At 48.3% G+C, this 18,573-nt stretch overlaps 1 protein-coding gene across 1 annotated transcript in view; it reads left to right on the forward strand.

Annotated features, from left to right (window-relative positions):
• Positions 1-18,309, forward strand: part of LOC135200403 (rab3 GTPase-activating protein non-catalytic subunit-like) — a gene marked incomplete at its 5' end in the record, with an annotated part of 31,411 nt that extends 13,102 nt beyond the window's left edge. The window contains 5 exon segments of the mRNA XM_064229034.1: positions 7,015-7,233; positions 16,139-16,288; positions 16,525-16,650; positions 16,985-17,137; positions 18,109-18,309. Of these exon segments, the coding sequence (XP_064085104.1) occupies positions 7,015-7,233; positions 16,139-16,288; positions 16,525-16,650; positions 16,985-17,137; positions 18,109-18,270 (810 nt within the window).
• Positions 18,310-18,573: the final 264 nt, after the last annotated feature.

Raw genomic sequence — 18,573 nt, forward strand, 5'->3', positions numbered from 1 at the left:
GTTTCTTGGTACTCATGTACTTTTTCACTTACAGGCTACCAACTGCCAGGTCCTAGGTGTAACGCGACGCTGTTTTCGACCCCATGATGGACATGATGAGTGCAGGTCTCACGCCCCCTGTGCCACGTCGTTCAACGAGAGATCGTCTGGCACCATGAAGCCTGCGCCATATGCTACGACCTGGTCGGTCAGCTGGGAGATGGGGTAAGCCCACTATAGGCTTAATTATCATTTTACTAACAACTTCTAGTCATAAGTTTGTTAACCCCGTTCCACCATTGGCAGCTAATCTCACCTTTCTTTCAGGCTACCGGTGTGAGGGAAGTCGCCCTCGCCACCCTGAACAAAAGCGTTGGTGGGCGGGTGGCTTCGGGAAGAACGCCGCCAAGGGCCAGCCCTACATTTTGGACAGGAAGCTGGCCGTCCAGATCTTCCCCTCGGCGCAAGTCCACGGTTATGTTGACCCCATTGTCCGCTGCCCCGCTGATAGCCTCCATCCAGCAAGAACTCCAGCAATCATTTGGGGTCGTAGCCTCCCAGGAGTCGGTCCCGTGACGTCGCTGCCTTGGACCTTAACCTTGAGCCTATGGCGGTAGGGGGGGAGGATTTGTTGGTTGAGGTAGGTATGTCGAGCGCCCAAGGTCTTTCCTTGGGTGCTCCTGGATCTTCTCCTGTCCCCTCTTCTTCCGCTTCTTTCCAAGGCTTTTCGGGATCTGAGATCCCTATCCCTCTCGCCCTCCCGCTCTCTCTGTACCTCCTAAGGAGAAGGGAAAGAGAGAACCGAAGACTCTAGACAAGACGACTTCTAAGAAGTCGTCTTCGTCTTCTTCGGCTAGGAAGTCGTCGACTTCCTATGCCGATGCGGTGAAGGCAAAGCCGAGCTCTTCTCAATCAAAGAGCTCCAGAAGCAAAGCTTCGAAGGAGAAGGCTCGCTGCTGCCGCCGAGTCACTGCCTTCTCCCGCCTCCACCGCTTCCACTCCGGCTACGCCGGTAGCGGTGGCAGGCACTAGCACCTTTGATCCCTCTACTTTCTCAGCAGGGGTGATGGAACAGGTGGGCGCGCTGGTAGGCTCGCAAATCTCCGCACTAGGGACACGGTTCGAGCAGATGTTTGCGCAGTTATCAAACAGTCTGTCTCAATCTGGACAGTCAATCCAGGATCTCTCTAACAGAATGAGAGGAAAATGAGGACCGAGTAGCTGGGCTGCTCAGGTTCCCCCATCCCCCAGTCCTCCCCAGCATCCTAGCACGGGGATCTTCAAAACTCCCGCCATATGACTCCTTGCCAGCTTTCTCTATGGAGAACCCATGGAGAGTAGCGCCTACGCTCCGTTCAAAGATGGAATGATCTCTATCTCGGAGTGTGGAACTCGAAGGATTGAGGACTTCGAGTTTTACCCCTCCGGGCCTGACGCGCCTTTCATCGGATATGCTAGGCTGACGCCAACGGCTCTGACGAGGGAAGACAAGATCTCGAAGGAGTCGGTCCTGTACAGTAGAGACCACGCTCAGCGGGAATGGGTTCACTGCCTTGAGGACTGGGAGTGTCAAAACACGAAACTCCAGGCCTACAAGAGTCCCTTCACTATTTTTGCGACGGAAGAGGAGGTTTCTTATTCCGTTCGCCACGAAATTAGTGGAGAAATACCCTTCAGGCAGTCCCTCAAGGATGAGCCCATCCCACAGTTGAGGGAGGCGGAGTCTACTTCTCCGCTCTTCCGGCCTTCGGAGAATTGTGGGAGAACTTGCCAGCTACCGTTCACGCTTGGTAAGCTCAAAACCGGACTGCGCCATGGACCAGTTCGGCGAGAAATTACCTAGGCTGCCGGATTCCCTAATCCAGGCAGAGTTGACGCGCGAACTAGGTTTGGCAGGTCCCTCAATTCCCTCATAATCCAGAAATGGCTGCCCTCTCTTACGCTACGGAACCACTGTTCAAGATTCTGGCGAAATCTCAGTTTCAGACGGTTCTAACGGACGCTTTTGACTTCTTCCAGGCTAGGATGAACTGCCGGAAGCATGTCTTACAAGAATGCACCATCAGGCATGAGCCTAATAGACTCTGGCCGCCAGCATGTGGGGAGCTGATCTCTTCCCAGAGTCCGCGGTGAACGAGGTGCACCACGAAGCTGCTAGACTCAACCAGAGCCTTAGAGCTAGGTGGGGTATTTCCTCAAAGAGGAAACAGGAATCCGTTCCCACTGCTGGCAAGAAAACCAAAGAAGGCTGGTAAGAGGTTCCAGCCATACAAAAAACTCCAGCAACAGCAGCAATTTGTGCAGGCGGTCCACCCGGTTACCCAACAGGGACAACCTGCCAGCTCGAAGCAGAACCAGCCTATCCTCCTGTTGCCCCCCCCCGCAATCTCAGCCATCCACTTCCTACGCTATCTCGCCGGCCTTCAACCCTACTTATGAGACTCAAGGCTACACTCAGCCGAGAGGTAGGGCGAGAGGTTACTTTCGTCAGCGTGGCGCAGGAAGGGGTACGAGGAGCAGGCAGTTCAGAGGAGGGCGTGGTGGCCAACCCGCCCATCAACAATGAGGCTCCCCAGGTAGGAGGGAGGCTGTTCCTCTTCCGCCACAGGTGGGGGTTCAGCAATTGGGCACAGAGCATAGTGTCCAAAGGCAAAGGATTAGGCTGGAGTTGGATCAAAGATCCTCCTCCAATCAAATCATTTCATCAGTTGCCGTCAAAGGAATTGACAGATTACGCGGAAGAACTCCTTCAGAAAGGAGCTATTGCGAGAGTCAAACATCTAAAATTTCAAGGTCGCTTATTCAGCGTGCCAAAGAAAGGCTCACACAAAAGAAGGGTAATCTTAGACTTGTCAAAGCTAAACTCTTTCATTCGCTGCGACAAGTTCAAGATGCTTACCCTCTCGCAAGTAAGGAGGCCTTACTTCCGCGTGGAGCCGTCACATGCTCCATCGATCTTACAGACGCATACTATCATATCCCTATAGCCAGGCACTTCCGCCCATTCCTAGGATTCAGACTAGGAAATCAAACATTCTCATTCAAAGTGATGCCCTTCGGTCTGAATGTAGCCCCCAGGGTATTCACAAAGATAGCAGAAGTGGTTGTACAACAATTGAGAGCTCAGGGAATCATGGTAGCAGCATACCTCGACGATTGGTTGATCTGGGCACCAACAGTCGAGGAATGTCTCAAAGCCACCCAAAAGGTAGTTCACTTTCTGGAACATCTGGGTTCCAGATAAACAAAACGAAATCCGACTTACTCCGGAATCTCGTTTCAGTGGCTAGAATCCAATGGGATTTGTCTTCCCACAATCTGTCAATTCCAGTGGTCAAACGGAAGGAAATAGCAAAATCTGTCAGGCAATTTCTCAAATGCAAACAAACGTCAAGAAGAAACCAGGAGAGAATCCTAGGTCTCTTCAGTTGCTTCGGTAACAGATATCCTTCTGAAAGCAAGGCTGAAAGATATAAATCGAATTTGGCGGTCAAAAGCAAACTCCAAATATCGAGACAAGTTGTCAGTAATTCCACGATCCTCCGCAACCAACTACGGCCTTGGTCAAAAGTAAAGAACTTAGCCAAGAAAGTACCCCTTCAATATCCCCTCCCACTGTTAACCATTCACACGGATGCATCCCTGTCCGGTGGGGGGGATACTCTCAGTTCAAACAGGTTCAGGGGACTTGGTCAGTTCAAATTTCGCCAGCTCCCACATAAACGTGTTGGAAGCAATGGCGGTATTTCTTACTCTGAAGAGACTGCTTCCCCCGAAGAAGTCTCATCTCAGGCTAGTTTTGGACATGCAGTGGTAGTTCATTGCATCAACAGAGGAGGGTCCAAATCCAAGCATGTGATCAATGTCATGATAGCCATCTTGCGATTAGCAAACAAACACAAATGGCATCTGTCTGCCACTCACCTGGCAGGAGTAAGGAATGTGATAGCAGACGCCCTGTCCCGGTCAGTTCCTCTAGAATCAGAGTGGTCTCTGGACGTCGGGTCATTCCAGTGGGTAAGCCGGAGGGTCCCAGGTCTCCAAGTGGATCTCTTCGCCTCACAAGCGAACCACAAGCTTCCTTGCTATGTGGCCCCCAACCTGGACCCTCTGGCTTATGCCACGGACGCCCTGTCGTTGGATTGGAATCAGTGGAGGGGAATTTATGTTTTTCCTCCAGTGAATCTTCTCTTGAAAGTCCTAAACAAACTAAGGTCTTTCAAAGGGATAGTAGCTCTGATTGCACCGGACTGGCCCAAGAGCAACTGGTATCCTCTTCTTCTGGAATTGGGTCTCCGACCTCAACGGATCCCCAATCCCAAGCTATCACAATCAGTACAAATGAGGACTGTGTTCGCTTCCTCAGGAACTCTCCAGACCCTAACTTTATGGACTTCATGAAGTTTGCGGCTAATAAAGATGCTGACATTGATCAAAAATAAAATTTCTCTTCCTAGAATCAGATAGAGAGTCCAACTGTTAGACAATAGCATCTGCTGTTAAAAAAATTAGCATCTTTCTTGAGGGAATCGAACACTACAACCATGACAGTTAATTTGGCTATATCCTTTTTCAGATCCTTATTTGAAAAAGGCTTAGCAGCTAGCACGATTACCACTCATAAATCGGCTTTGAAGAAAATCTTTCAAGTAGGTTTTTCAGATAGATCTGACTGAATCTTATTTCACATCTATCCCTAAAGCCTGCGCTAGACTTAGACCTTCTCAGAGGCCTACTACAGTTTCATGGTTCTTAAATGATGTCCTCAAACTAGCTTCAGATACTGACAACTCATCTTGTACATTCATAATGCTCCTGAGGAAGACATTATTCTTATTAAGCCTAGCCTCAGGAGCTAGAATTTCAGAACTGTCGGCTCTATCCAGGGATGCGGGTCATGTGGAATTCCTCCCATCAGGAGAAGTTCTACTTGCTCCGGATCGTAGCTTTTTAGCCAAAAATGAGGATCCTCTTGCAAGGTGGGCTCCTTGGAAAGTTATCCCACTTCCACAGGATCCTTCTCTCTGCCCAGTATCAACTCTTAGAGCCTTTCTATCTCGTACTTCTTCTAGATCCTCAGGTGCTCTCTTCATGAGAGAAAAAGGTGGTACTTTATCAGTAAAAGGTATTAGACAGCAAATCCTTTACTTCATTAAACAAGCCAACCCTGAGTCATTCCCAAAAGCACATGATATCAGGGGAGTAGCCACCTCAATTAATTATTTTCAACATATGAACTTTGAGGATCTTAGAAAGTATACTGGATGGAAATCACCGACAGTCTTTAAACGGCATTATTTAAAGTCCTTGGAATCTTTAAAGTTTTCAGCAGTAGCAGCGGGAAAACATAGTTTCCCCTGATACTGTATAGTAGTTGTAGTTTAAATCCATGGTCTCCTTTCTACCTACATCAGCCAACATGCCTCACCCTATCGCAGGCTACTCAACATCATAGCCTTAGCCGTTGATTCATATAGTGGATTGTCCCTTATTTTTTTGCTAGGGACATCCACATTTGTACTAATAATGTACTTTGGTGTACCTACCCTTATTTTTATGCTAGGGTAGGACACAATATGTTTGTATATATTCACCATTTTTGTATTATGATGAACTCCAGTCACAATGTTTGTATATATGTTGTTGCACTATTTGTATTAATGATGGATTTCAGTGTACCTACCCTTATTTTATGCTAGGGTAGGGCACATGAATGTGTATATCTTGTATTTTTGTTAAGTAAATCTCCTTTTTTCTTTATATTACATGCAGCTCTGTAATTTCTGTAATTACCATTTAAGTACTTTAAGATTACTAACGTTCTATTATTTTACTGTTTAATATAAGTTAGTTTAAGTGCTTAATCTGTATGCTGTAATTGATTTGCTTATATTATATCCATCATTTTACACTGTTTTTCATTGTTCCTTTTTTACCATCTTGTCTGTTTCTCTGGTACTCTTTCATAGGCCGACACGAGCTGAGCCCAGAAAAGGGATTTTGACGAAAGGAAAAATCTATTTCTGGGTGATTTGGCTCGTGTCGCCCTATGAAAACCCCCCCTTGATGATTTGTTTTCCCCCCTTGCAGGACAAGATGTATTTAGCTATTTTGATTAAGGATGTCCGCTAGGGGCGCTGCTGTCCGTGGCGTCCTCTAGTAGTAGTAGTAGAGGCTGCATCGCCCGTTAGTATCAGCTCTCTCTGGGGGGATTCTGATAGGAAGTTTCTAATTGTGTCTGTCTCGTGGTAGTGTTCCACACTCGCCCATATATCATACCGACACTTCTTTTTAAGAGTGAGCGAGTCAGTTTTACTGACATTTCTTAATTTTGTCTCTGGTAATTTTAGGCTAATTTTACCTAGAAAGAATGATATTAAGGATACTTTCATAGGCCGACACGAGCCAATCACCCAGAAATAGATTGTTTTCCTTCGTCAAAATCCCTTTTCTAATAACAAAAGTAAATGCATTGAAAAAATTGGCTTTCTATCATGACACTTGTGAAATTATTACACATTATGCAATAGTTTTTCCTTTTAACATTTTCTCAAAACTTGTACTGTAATCTAAAGAAGTAAAAATTCACATCTTAGAGATGAGTTCACTAAATTCAGTCAAACTTTGAGAGTTTGTAGTATATTAAAGTTAGATTGATTGTTTTAGGAAAACTATTTTGGGCTGCAACTTTTTTAAAATGTAAACTTAGAGGTTTAGTTTTTGTTTCCCCAGTACTGTAGAAAAATTTTAAATATTGACTGACTAGTGACAATGTGAAAATTTGAAGCAAATTCCCTCAATGATAAGGACAGAGAGCCAACTTACATTATTGTGAGGCCTTATAGAGTCAGCCTGTACCTTAACTTAAATAATTCCAGATGCCATTAGGAATTGCGGAACCTTCACTGCCAAAATGCAAAGGACTTTATGCAAACTTTGATATAATGTACTTTAATTCCAACACAGGTTCTACAGTACTTTTTCTTACGGATATCCAATAAAAGAAAAAAACACACAAACACCATTTCATTACAGGCTAATGTTGTATGTGAAGTGGAGAAGCCACTCGTGATGTCACCTGACAGATTTTGGCTTGGCATGGAGGGATCGCCTTCTTTGGTTGAACTAACAGTTATGCAGAAAATGTCATGCTATGATTTGGTGTATCAGCATTACCAGTTGGTTATGGTCCTGTTTCTTGTTACTCATCATAACCTTAAATCTGTCAGGCCTTTGTCTTATGTTGATGGAAAGGTAAGTTATAAAAGTAGGAGCATGTCTTTCTTGTGGTTTAATTCGACTACAACCTTCCACTCTTCTTTACCCTTCTGTTTGTATAGTTCTTACCTAAATACGTTTGGGTCTCCAACTTTTTTGGTGCCCAGAGCTGCTCAGCTGACAATATCACATACAGTTTTTTATAGATAGAAATCATGATAATTAGTATTTGAAGTCATAACTGAATGTTTTTTGGAACCAGTGTACACAATGTGGTAAAATTGCATTAGAAAGTTGTTATGACCTATTATTTTCACCTGTCTTTACATAATGTCTCTATTTTAACATTTTTAAAGAAAAAAAGAGGGACTGTTTAACTTAAAAACTAGTGGTGGAATCTTTAGTTCAATTTTAATGGTAATAAGAAATACATACTAGTTGGTTCCTGATTACGTAATACAAACCCTCGGGTCCTTTAACAATAGGGAATTAGCTAGCGGACAGCTGGGAACGGTCCCCGGTAAGCTTCGAACCAAGGGGAGAACGGTAGTTTAACTGCTTTCCCGTCCCATCGTCGCGCGACCGCGCGAACTGGGAGGTTAAACAAATCACTTTTTGCTTTCCGGCCGTGTGTGGGAAAGGACGTTGTTTTCGCCCATCAGTCTCATGCCCGCTTTGTCGTTTGCTTCAAACTTTTTGAGTATTTTGTTTTCTTTCCGTATTTCTGTATATCAAGGTAGTTGATTTGTAAGTAAACTATTTTCTCAATTCTATTATTCTTGCAAATGAGTGAAGTTGGAGGGGGGAAAAAGAAAATGGAAACTATCACCCACCGGCGCCCTCCCTCCCAGTCGCCCCGTAAGAAGTGTGTTTCCCCGGGCCTGGAGGGGCGGTAAATGGTTGGAGGGTTTCAGGTCATTCGGTTGAAGGTGGAACCCACCCCCCACGATGTTTTGTTACTCCGTTGTCCGGGGGCGGGGGGGAGAGGTGCTCCCGCAAACGAAACCAGTGTGGTTTGTATGGAAATTGGTACCCCCCCCCGAGGGGCGCAGTTTGGGGGGTGCTAGTTAAACGAGGGGCAAAAGGTTAAGAGACCCTTAGGGGCCCGGCCCCAAGAAGTTCCATCGGAAAGTTTCCAATTTGGGACTTCCCTTTTTTTGGGTGGACCGGACCACTTCCGTTCCCTCTTTTCCTTGCCTCCCCGGTCCCCAGCCCCCACGTTTTCGCGCCTTTCCCCCCCCCCTGCGGGGTGGGGGGTAGCGGGAGTCCTTTTCCCTTTTTTTCCCCTCTCTTCGATCCCGTCCCGAGCGGTTGGAGGATGGTGGCCGCCCGCCCTACCCCGGAAACGGTACCAAGCTGTACTGCGGGAATCTTTTCCCGTCCCCCCTCCGCCTCTGGGGGGTGGGGGGGGTGGGTTTTTTCGCCCCCCAGAGGCGGCGGGGGAAAGGCCCCCCCCCTCCAATTAACCCCGACTGTTTTTTTTGCTTTTTCCTTTTCCGCAGGTTGTTGCCAATTCACGCGAAAGGGGACCGAAACCCCTTGTTTGGGACAAAGGTGGTGTGGGAGTCCCGCTGGGGGACCTGCGCTAAGGGAGTGGTGGGGGGCCCAGCAGTCCATGGGTTTTTTTTTTTTGGTTTCTTCAGCCTGGTTTTTGGCGGGGTCGGCGGTGGTCCCCACTCCTATGGATGGGTTTACCCACCAGCTACTACCACATTTAACGACGACCGAGCGTATGAGAATTGCCACCACAATCTGGTTATATACGCCCCAATATAATGGTCGGTGAACACCCAACGGTGGCAAGTAACAAAAAACGCCCAATTGTTGCCGCCCTTTCCCCCGCCCGTTTTCCCAAAACGAGGGACGATGCCGAACCTACCACCAATGGATTTTTTTTTTCCTTTGCCGACCCCGGTACTTTCCCGCTGCCCTACAAGAGTACCCCCCTGACCCTGCCCGCCAATATGCCACGTATGGACGGTTGACTGTCCGACAGGACGCCTGGCTCCTCCCGTGGGGTACCTGCCGGTGGCCTGGCCCGTACCTGTTGCCGTTCCAGCTACTCTTTCCTTTTTCAGATAGGCCTGCACATTCCATTTCAGATGTTCCTGCCGTTCCTGCTGTTCCCGACCTGTTCCTGTTGTTCCTGCTGCTGGTGTTGTCTAACAGTCTCAGGTCTTTCCGGACAGGTGCAGTCGGGCCCTGTTGCTTCGGCAACTGCCCCGGCTCCCTCCTGGATGGAAGACCTGACGTCTGTCCTGCGGAGCCTGGCGAAGAAGAAGAGGAAGAGAAGAAGGTGTCCGTCGTCGTCTTCATCGTCTTTCTTCGTCGTCTGCTGCCTCTCCTTCCCCTTCGACTTCTAAGGCTAAACAGCCGAAGAAGAAGAAGGCTGCCTCCTCCCCCCCTAAGAAGACTCCTTCGGGATCTTCTAAGGGCCCGGCTCGCATCAGGCGAGTTGGGGAGCTCTTCTGCTGGTCCTCCTGTTCCTTCGGGTACAGGGCCCGTCGCTTCTTCTGCAAAGAAGAAGTCGACGGGGACCAGAGGTGCATCAGCCTCGGCTGGTGCGTCCTCACCTGGTGCTAGCGGTTTCTGCCGCTAAACCAGGTTCCGTCTCGCGGCCGCTTCTCGTTCGCGAGAAGCACCGAGTGGACGCTCTTCCAAAGAGGACCGTCCCAGCCAAGTTTTGACGTCCGAGCTCGCTCGCCGTCAAGACAGCGGCGCGGAGCAGAAGACTGGCGAGAGTCCGTGCACACGACTCTCGCCAGGCCAGTGGACGCTCTCGCAGCGACCAACTGGCTGCTCGGGCTGACATGACGGTCGCTGACCGGCTCCACGGGTTTTGAGGCGAGGAAGGAGTCCCCACGGCCCGCCGGTACCAGCCACGGCTGGTACCAGCGGTTTGACGCGCCGAGAGGACGCTGGCCGGTCTCGACGCGAAAGGGAGCCTAGCAGGTCACCCGTCCGCCGCTCCCGATGGGACCGCGGGCGGAGACGGTGACCAGCTCAGTCGCCTGACGCTAGAGATCGGTCCTCGACGTTTCTCAGCCGAGCCAATCGGCCCCAGGCGAGCGGCGACGCTAGGCCTACTGCTCGACCGTCACCGCGGTTGACGATCAGCAGCAGCCCTCCACGCACGCTGGTCCTGCCAGCGAGCGGAGGGGGAGCGTCAGGGTCTGCCTCTCCCGTACCTTCACCTCCTCGGGCTATACCGGGAGGAGCGAGTACCAGGAGCGATCACGAGAGGTGCGCCGCTCGTGACCCGCTATGACGCCGTACGGCTCAGGCACGTCTTAGGACCGACCAGGACGTACGCGCAAAGTAGTTGGAGGCGACCGTCAGGGGTCTGTCGCTGTTCCTCCTTCTGAAGGAGGAGTATCGAGGGATATGCTCTTGCTGGAGGGACTGGACGGTCCTACTCCACAAGACGCTGTGACGCCCGAGATACAGAGGACCTTCGCAGAGGTCATTAAGCTGATGCGTCTGCATAATGACCTCGCGGAAGGATCGCCGCTACCACCAGCAGAGCCCACGTCCCGGCTCGAGTCATTTTGGGGTCCCAAGAGGGAGCCCAAAATGACGATGGGGTTGCCACGATCAGAGCTTGCGGACTCAGTCCTGGATCAGGTAGAGAATCTCGTCTCAGGACGGGAGGACTCGCTAAAATCCGACGGTCTCCTAAGCTGCTTCCCTCCTCCTCTACAGCGGCAGAGGCGATTCTACTGCCATCGGAAGACCCGATACTGCCGAAAGACAGGTTAACCCGAGTTAGCGAGGCTGACTCCAGGTGTGTCCCTGCAGCAGCTCCTGTCGGAGAACCTATGGTTCTCGCAGCAGGAGGCACTTGCCCTGGAATCTACCGCTATGGCAGCATTCCAGGCAGTTTCCTGGTTGGATTTGTGGTCCCTCACAATATCCAAAGTAGCGGCCGGCTCCGGGAGTTCTGCTCTCAAGAAGACGACGCTTCTTTTAGGAGACTGTGCCAGTCTGGAGGAAGAGCAATCTCTTACCTCGCCCATCAGACTGGCTAACCTGTGGGCCAAATTGGTTCTTCGACGTAGGGACGCAGTCCTTACCGAGTGACCAAGGGGCTGGCGTGAGCGGCACTCGGGCTACGAAATGGACCCCTTCTTAGTTAGTTCCCCAGCTCTCTTTTCCTGGAGAGATGGTGGACGCTGCGGTGGAACGGCGCGCACTGACGAGAGTGACCGCTTAGGTTCCCAACCAGGCAGTCCTTCGAAGGTTTTCTGGGCAATCTCGAGTAACTGCGGCCAAACCAAAGAGCTTTGGCTAGCGCTTCCACGGCGGCGAAGACGGGTTAAGCACCACCGTGTCCAAACCCCGTGTGAAGACTCCAGTTTTTTGTTTCGACTTTCTGCGAGGGATGGAGGCCGCAACCATGCCCTCCTCCCAGCCCTCCTTTCCCCCGAGAGGTGCTGGAAAGAAGTCGAAACGAGGAGGAAACGCTAGGGACGGCGTTCCCCTCACCTGCTGCCGGAAGTGGGGGGGTGCCTGGCGAGCCATTGGGCGACTTGGCAGCGCTACGGCGCCGAGAACTGGATAGTAGACGTCCTTCGGGATGGATATCTACTACCCTTCGATCTCGGCCCCCCCCCCCTCATCTCCAAACCGGTCCATCTCTACAGAACCCTTATTGGTTCCCGGTGGGATCAGCCAAAGGAACCAACGCCCTCCCTTTTCGACAGGAGATCAAGACCATGCTGGCGAAACGAGCTGTAGAAATCGTGGAGGACCAGTCACCGGGCGGGTTTTACAGCCGCCTCTTCCTAGTGGAGAAGGCATCGGGGGCTGGCGCCCGGTGATAGACCCTCTCTCTCCCCTGAACCGCTTCGTTCGCACGACGCGGTTCACGATGGAGTCGGCACGCTCAGTGCTCGACTCGATCAGGGGGAACGATTTCATGCTTCAGTGGACCTGAAGGACGCGTATTTTCAAATACCCATCCATCGTCCTCCAGAAAGTATCTCCGCTTCATCTTCGACGGGACGGTGTAACAATTTTTTCAGGGCAACCCCTTTGTTTCGGTCCTCTCAACCGCCCCACAGGTGTTCACGCGAGTGTTCCCACTCTGGTGTCGGCTTGGGCCCCATTCGAAACGGGATACGTCCTTCTGAGGTATCTCGACGATTGGCTGGTCCTGGCGAGCTCCCGCTCGCAGTTGCTACAGGACAGAGATCGACTCCTCAAGTTTTGTCGCGATCTGGGGATCGTGATAAACTACGAGAAGTCCGATCTCGAACCCAAGCAGAAGATGAAGTACCTGGGTATGCTGATAGATACGGTAGCAGGGCAAGTCTTTTCCCGCAGACTTGCGTATCAGCAAATTCAGGGAGGCAGCCGGCCCGTTCCTGTCGCGGCAGGAACATGCAGCACAGCAATGGCAAGTCGTGATCGGCCATCTGTCGTACTCGAGAAGTTAGTCCCCTCACGGGCGTCTTCACCTACGGTCTCTCCAGTGGAGGCTAAGGGAGAGTTGGTCCAGGCCAGGGATCCCTCCTTACTTTCCCGTGGCTATCACGGACAAGGTGAGGCAGGACCTAGCCTGGTGGCTCGACGACAAGAACTCTTAAGAGGAGTGCCTATACGCCACTCCCCCCCCGGAGATGCTTCTGTTCTCAGACGCATCGACCCGAGGGTGGGGATGGGGCGCACACCTGGAGGAGTTGCTGACTGCAGGTGTGTGGGACCATCACGAAAAGCACCTTCACATCAATGTCCTGGAACTCAAGGCGGCGTTCAACGCTCTCCAAGAGTTTCGGGACCGCTTGGTGGGACACTCAGTGGTGTTGATGTGCGACAACACCACAGTAGTGGCATATGTCAACAAGCAGGGGGGCTAGTGTCTCTTCCGCTCCATCAGTTGACAGTGCAGGTGCACGGAGTGGGCCACGGCTCACTCGATAGAGCTGTCAGCACGCTACATTCCAGCAAGAGGAATGTAGTAGCAGACAAGCTCAGCCGTCGGGGGGATCAGGTGTATAAGGATCGAATGCTCTACACCAAGATGTGGCGGAAAGGCTCTTCCAATCCTGTGGGGGCGACCGGTCGTAGACCTGTGCGCCCACCCGGCACAACAACCCAGAAAACTTCAGGTTTTCCTTTTTTCTCAGCTGTGCCGGACCCATAGGGCAGCTTGCCAGAGGACGCTTTCTCCAACACCCCTGGGACAACCTCTTCGCTTACGCCTTTTCCTCCCTTCTGTCTGATTCGGAAAGTGATCATTCGAGCGCTGGGTCACTCCCCCCCAATCTCAGAATGATCCTGGTGGCTCCCAAACGACTCAAGCCGTTTGGTATCCGGACCTGCTGGCTCTTCTTGCGGACGCACCGAGAGAACTACCCACCTGGCACAACCTCCTAGCCCAGCACGTAGAAACGGTACCACCACGCGTCCAGTCCCTTCAACTTCACGGCTGGCTGTTTATCCACCATCTCTTGCGAACGAGAGGCTTTTTCTCGTAGCGCAGCAACAGAGATGGCTGGACACGTCAGACAGTCCTCTGCAGCTGTGTACCAGGGAAGTGGGCCGTCTTCTGTGGTTGGTGTCGTAGACAGGGTCTGTCTCCTCTCAGAGCCACTCTTCAGCAGGTAGCGGATTTCCTCGTGTTTCTTCGCCGAGAGAAGCTCCTCTCAGTACCCACAGTTAAGGGATATAGAGCCGCCCTGGCTCTCGTCCTAAAACTGAGGGGACTGGACATCTCGAATTCGTTCGTTCAGATATCCTTGCTAATGAGGAGCTTCGAAAGGTCTTGCCCACCCGGAACTCAGGCCCCCTGCGTGGGATGTGACTCTCGTACTTACGAGTTTGACTCGAAGACCCTTCGAGCCACTCCGAGAGTCGTCAGACAGGGATCTGACCCTCAAGACCCTCTTCTTGCTGGCCCTGGCATCGGCGAAGAGAGTAGGGGAACTACATGGCCTTTCTTATGATGTTTAAACATACCAGAGGCTGGGGATCTGTGACGCTCGATTTCGTCCCGAATTTCGTAGCTAAGACTCAGAATCCGTCGATCCCTGACGACAGGTTCGAGTCTTTCACGTCCCCTCCCTCCTTGGACTTCACCGATAACGATGCGGATGAGATGCTGCTTTGTCCCTGTGAGGGCGCTACGGCGCTATCTGAAGAGAACTCGACATCTCAGGCCTGAGTGTCGACGTCCTCTTCGTTAGCACTGGGGTCACCAAGAAAGAAGTCTTCAAGAACACGCTTTCTTTCTGGCTGCGTGAGGTGATCAGGAGAGCGTACGAAGCTGATGGTAGCGACGACATCCGTACGCTCCGTCCGAGAGCCCACGAAGTCAGAGGTATCGACCCTCCTTAGCGTTCCGTAAGAACTTCTCCGTGGCGCAGGTCCTGAAGGCAGGTGTCTGGGCCACCAGACCACCTTCACGTCCCTTCTACCTTCGGGATATTGCCCACAAGTCCTTGGATACTTTTTCCTTGGGACCTGTGGTGGCTGCTCAACACGTTGTGTAAGCTTACCCAGCACCCGAGCAGGCAGAACAGCATCGATTCTGGTATGACTGGGAGAATGAATGCGTGAATGAGAGAGTGACTGGCTTCTCTTCACCATCTTTTTCTACCTCTACCTGTGGGCAGAGGGATACGGTCGTTACCTTGCTGGAAAGGAGTCAGATGCAGGTAAGCTATTCAACAGAGCTCCATCCTATCTCTTTAACTAGAGATAGGAGTAAATATCCACCACTTTCTCCAACAATGGGGGAGAAGTGGATGCCAACATGAGACAAACCCATTACTTTACATTTGCTCATGTAAAGGAAAAAGTTCTTACAATGCTGGTACGAAGAGATACGCCTTTGCCTCTCTCTTAGTACTCGGCCCATAGTCTGACCATTGATCCTGCGGTGCACACCCCGATCAATCGGACAGAGGCTTGGATCCCTCCCTCGCTCTTACGACCAGGGAGGCATTCCAGGGATGGACGAACACCAGTCTCTTCATCAAAAAGACTCAGATTCCTCCCACCAAGAAGTGAGTCTTCCTATTGTTTAAAGGACCGAGGGTTTGTATTACGTATCGAACAAATGACAATTTGTCGAAAATTGCATTTTTTCCTAACTATACAAACCTGAGGTCCTTTAACATAAAAGTCCCTCCTCATAGCCACCCCTCACTCTGCGTATTTTGCATGGGCCAAAAGCAAAGTGATTTGTTTACCTCCCAGTCGCGCGGCGCGCGACGGTCGGACAAGCAGTTAACTACCGTTCTCCCCTTGTTCGAAGCTTACGACCGTTCCAGCTGCCGCTAGCTACTTCCTATTGTTAAAGGACCTCAGTTTGTATGTTAGGAAAAATGCAATTTTCGACAAATTGTCATTTTAAATTGCCCAGAGTAGCTTTCCTCAATATTTTGAAAATTATATAGGTTTTCTTATATGAAAGTTGTTATCTATTTGTTAAGAAGAGTTCAGAAACCATGACTAGAAAGCTTCTAAGAAGTCTTTAATACAGTTTTTAAACTTGATGTCTACTAAAGCTTATAGCTGTTAGTCAGAGATAATAGACCTTAAGTTTAACAAGATTTGTAGCAAGCAGATGATGGCTGACTCGTATACCTACTATGTAATGACTGCTTTTGTATCTCTGTAAAGAAAATATTCTTGAAATTTGTTTATCATGTTTTTGTATTCTTTCATTAAAAAACCAGGGTAAGATTTATCTAAGGAAACATTGTTTACCCGCTGAATGACTCATTCTGATTAAATTCTGCTGTTGTATTGATTTATACTGAAGAAAATTTTATACCTTCTGTCAGCATGTAGTTTTATATGGTAACTCTCCAGCTTTCAAGTTTCAAATAGAAAATTAAGATGTCTTTAGTTGGAATTTTCATAAAGATAAATTTATGCTCCTTGCTCAACACATAAATTAATGAGAAAGTCTCACTTTTATATTTGTTTCTAGGGCCGCAGTGTTTTATTCAAGCCTCTTACGACAAGTTGGACGATAGGAGGCTACACTGAAGGGGCTGTTGCCAAATCTCGATTAGGACTGTTGTGCCGGGTAATAACGGCAGCTGTGTCATCTTTGCCAGATGACGGAAACCAGAAACAGGTGACTTACTTGTAAATTTACTTATTTTTCTAAGGTCTTTGTGGCTTGTATCATATTTGGCTAGAAGTAACTTTTTGTTATCACAACTTGTTTCTAAATTGGCTGTGTGGTATACTGTTGCCTGTAAATTCATCTTTATTCTCCATATATTTTTCATACAATGTGCAGCTACATTAAGATAACAATACATTACAAATATTTAACCACTTGGTAATTCTCAGCAATTAATTTTTCAGGATAATCCCACAACTATCCACCAAGTCTTAGACCTTGGAAGGGCGTGGGGAGTATCATTAGACGTATTACACCGACATTATATTTGTGAACTCTATACATCTGCACAGGATACAATGGCAGAGGAGGTGAGCTTCTAGAGTGAATTTTATTCTAGGTCTTTTTACTGATATGCAAGTCTCCAGGAGATGTAGAAAAGTAAATGCCCATTTCTTACGTAGTAACCAACACTGCTCAGTACTCTGGTATGACATCTCCCTCGTGGTCAAGTCCTGTAATCTTCCTCTTACTGTATATATGAAACCACTTATTTTAAGGTATTTTTTAGTCCATGACTTCCTCTAGAACAAAAGAAATTGTGTAAAAATAATGTTCTCATTTTCCCATTTAAATAGTTTAGCTTTTCAGTTAGACACTGAGATGTTTTACATTGGATCTTGTAATTGTATTTAAATGTTGCAGGCATTGCCTCTAGTAAATGATGGTCCACTCCTGGGGTCTCAACTAGTCATGATAGCTGGACAGAGGCTTCATTACCTACTGGTAACGTCAGAACGAACTGCCCACCACATGGCTCTCACCTCTCCGACGATTACTGAATGGGTGAAATCTTGTGTAAGTCTGAATCATGTTTCTTGCTTGCCTCATTTATTATTTTAGTAGACATTTTTTGCGAAAGTAATAATCTTTACATCATGTATCTTAATATTCATTCAAATTAAACTAGATTTGGGAAATGACAGAGTTTAGAGTGTTTCTGTCATTAAATGCTAACTTTTTCCCATCATTAGCTAACTAGCTAATACTTTCCAGCATCAAAATGGTAAAGCCATACTAATAGTACAAGGAACTTTGTAAATTGAACTTAACATTAGACTTGGAATATGAAACACTAGAAGCCTTTCTGCCTCAGAAAAGAGAGCTATAATAGATTCTCATCAACCGTACATCTGATGCCTAAGCCAGTCCCTTACGATGCAGCCATCAAAAGTATCCCTCAGGGGAGGTGGAACATACATCCTGCCTATGTGAACTCTCGAGAGAGAGACTGAGAGTTTCCATCCCTGTAATTGGCTTATCAACAGCCAATCAGGAGCATCGTAAGGGACTGGCCTAGACATCAGATGCATGGTTGATGTGAATCTACTATAGTACCTATGTAATTTTTGGGCAAACTGCTACTCACCAAATGGTGGAAATTATTCAATCATCAGGTTAGAAAACTAGGTAGGAAAACTCTTCAATTCCTTTTCAAAACACAAGAAATTACATTTACATGTTTGAGAAACTTCAAAACAGCAGTAATATTTGGTTGCAGACACATGACTAATGATGGTTGCAGCTGCATGAGACTAGATTTGGTTGTTCAAGACAGGAATCTTCCCACACATGAACAGTACTCCTAGCAGAAATACAGTTTCTATCTTTCTTGTAAGGACTGAATCATCTAGGATGACTTTGTGGCACATGAACAGCTAATTATTTGCAATACGTATGATGATAAATTATAAATGTGTATTTCTTAGTTTTTTTTTATTTATCTTAGGAATGAGATCTGTGGTTTTGAAAGAAAAATTTGTTTACAGGATAGTGGAAGTCTACGTTGCCCAGACGTTCCCTTGGACCGAACATTGCAGTTGCTTACCCGTGCTGTTAATCTGTTACAAGATTCCAGTCAAGAATACAAAATGGCGACAGCCTTGTACGATACAGTGTTGGCTTTCCTGAAAGATAAAAGTAACTCTTAAATGTAACTATGCAGATGGTGGGTTTTGTTATTAGATACAGCTGGGAGTTTTCAATATCACGCTGTATCATAATGTAATGTCTTTCATATTTATTTGTTGGCCATCATTCCTGCATTTCTCTCCCTTTTTTTGTTACTGAATGGAAATTATGGGTAAGGTTTGGTGGTGTTTTTATATGCTGTTTTAAAACTTAAGTATAATGTGTATATTTGGAGTGAATGGAATCTTGCATGAAGTTTTTTAATACTGTTCTTGCAGACTGTCCTTGTAAGTCCTCTTTTCCTTGTTTTTGGAGTTTCCATT

This window comes from Macrobrachium nipponense, chromosome 26 (assembly GCF_015104395.2).
Source record: "Macrobrachium nipponense isolate FS-2020 chromosome 26, ASM1510439v2, whole genome shotgun sequence".
In the NCBI taxonomy this organism is placed as follows: domain Eukaryota; kingdom Metazoa; phylum Arthropoda; class Malacostraca; order Decapoda; family Palaemonidae; genus Macrobrachium; species Macrobrachium nipponense.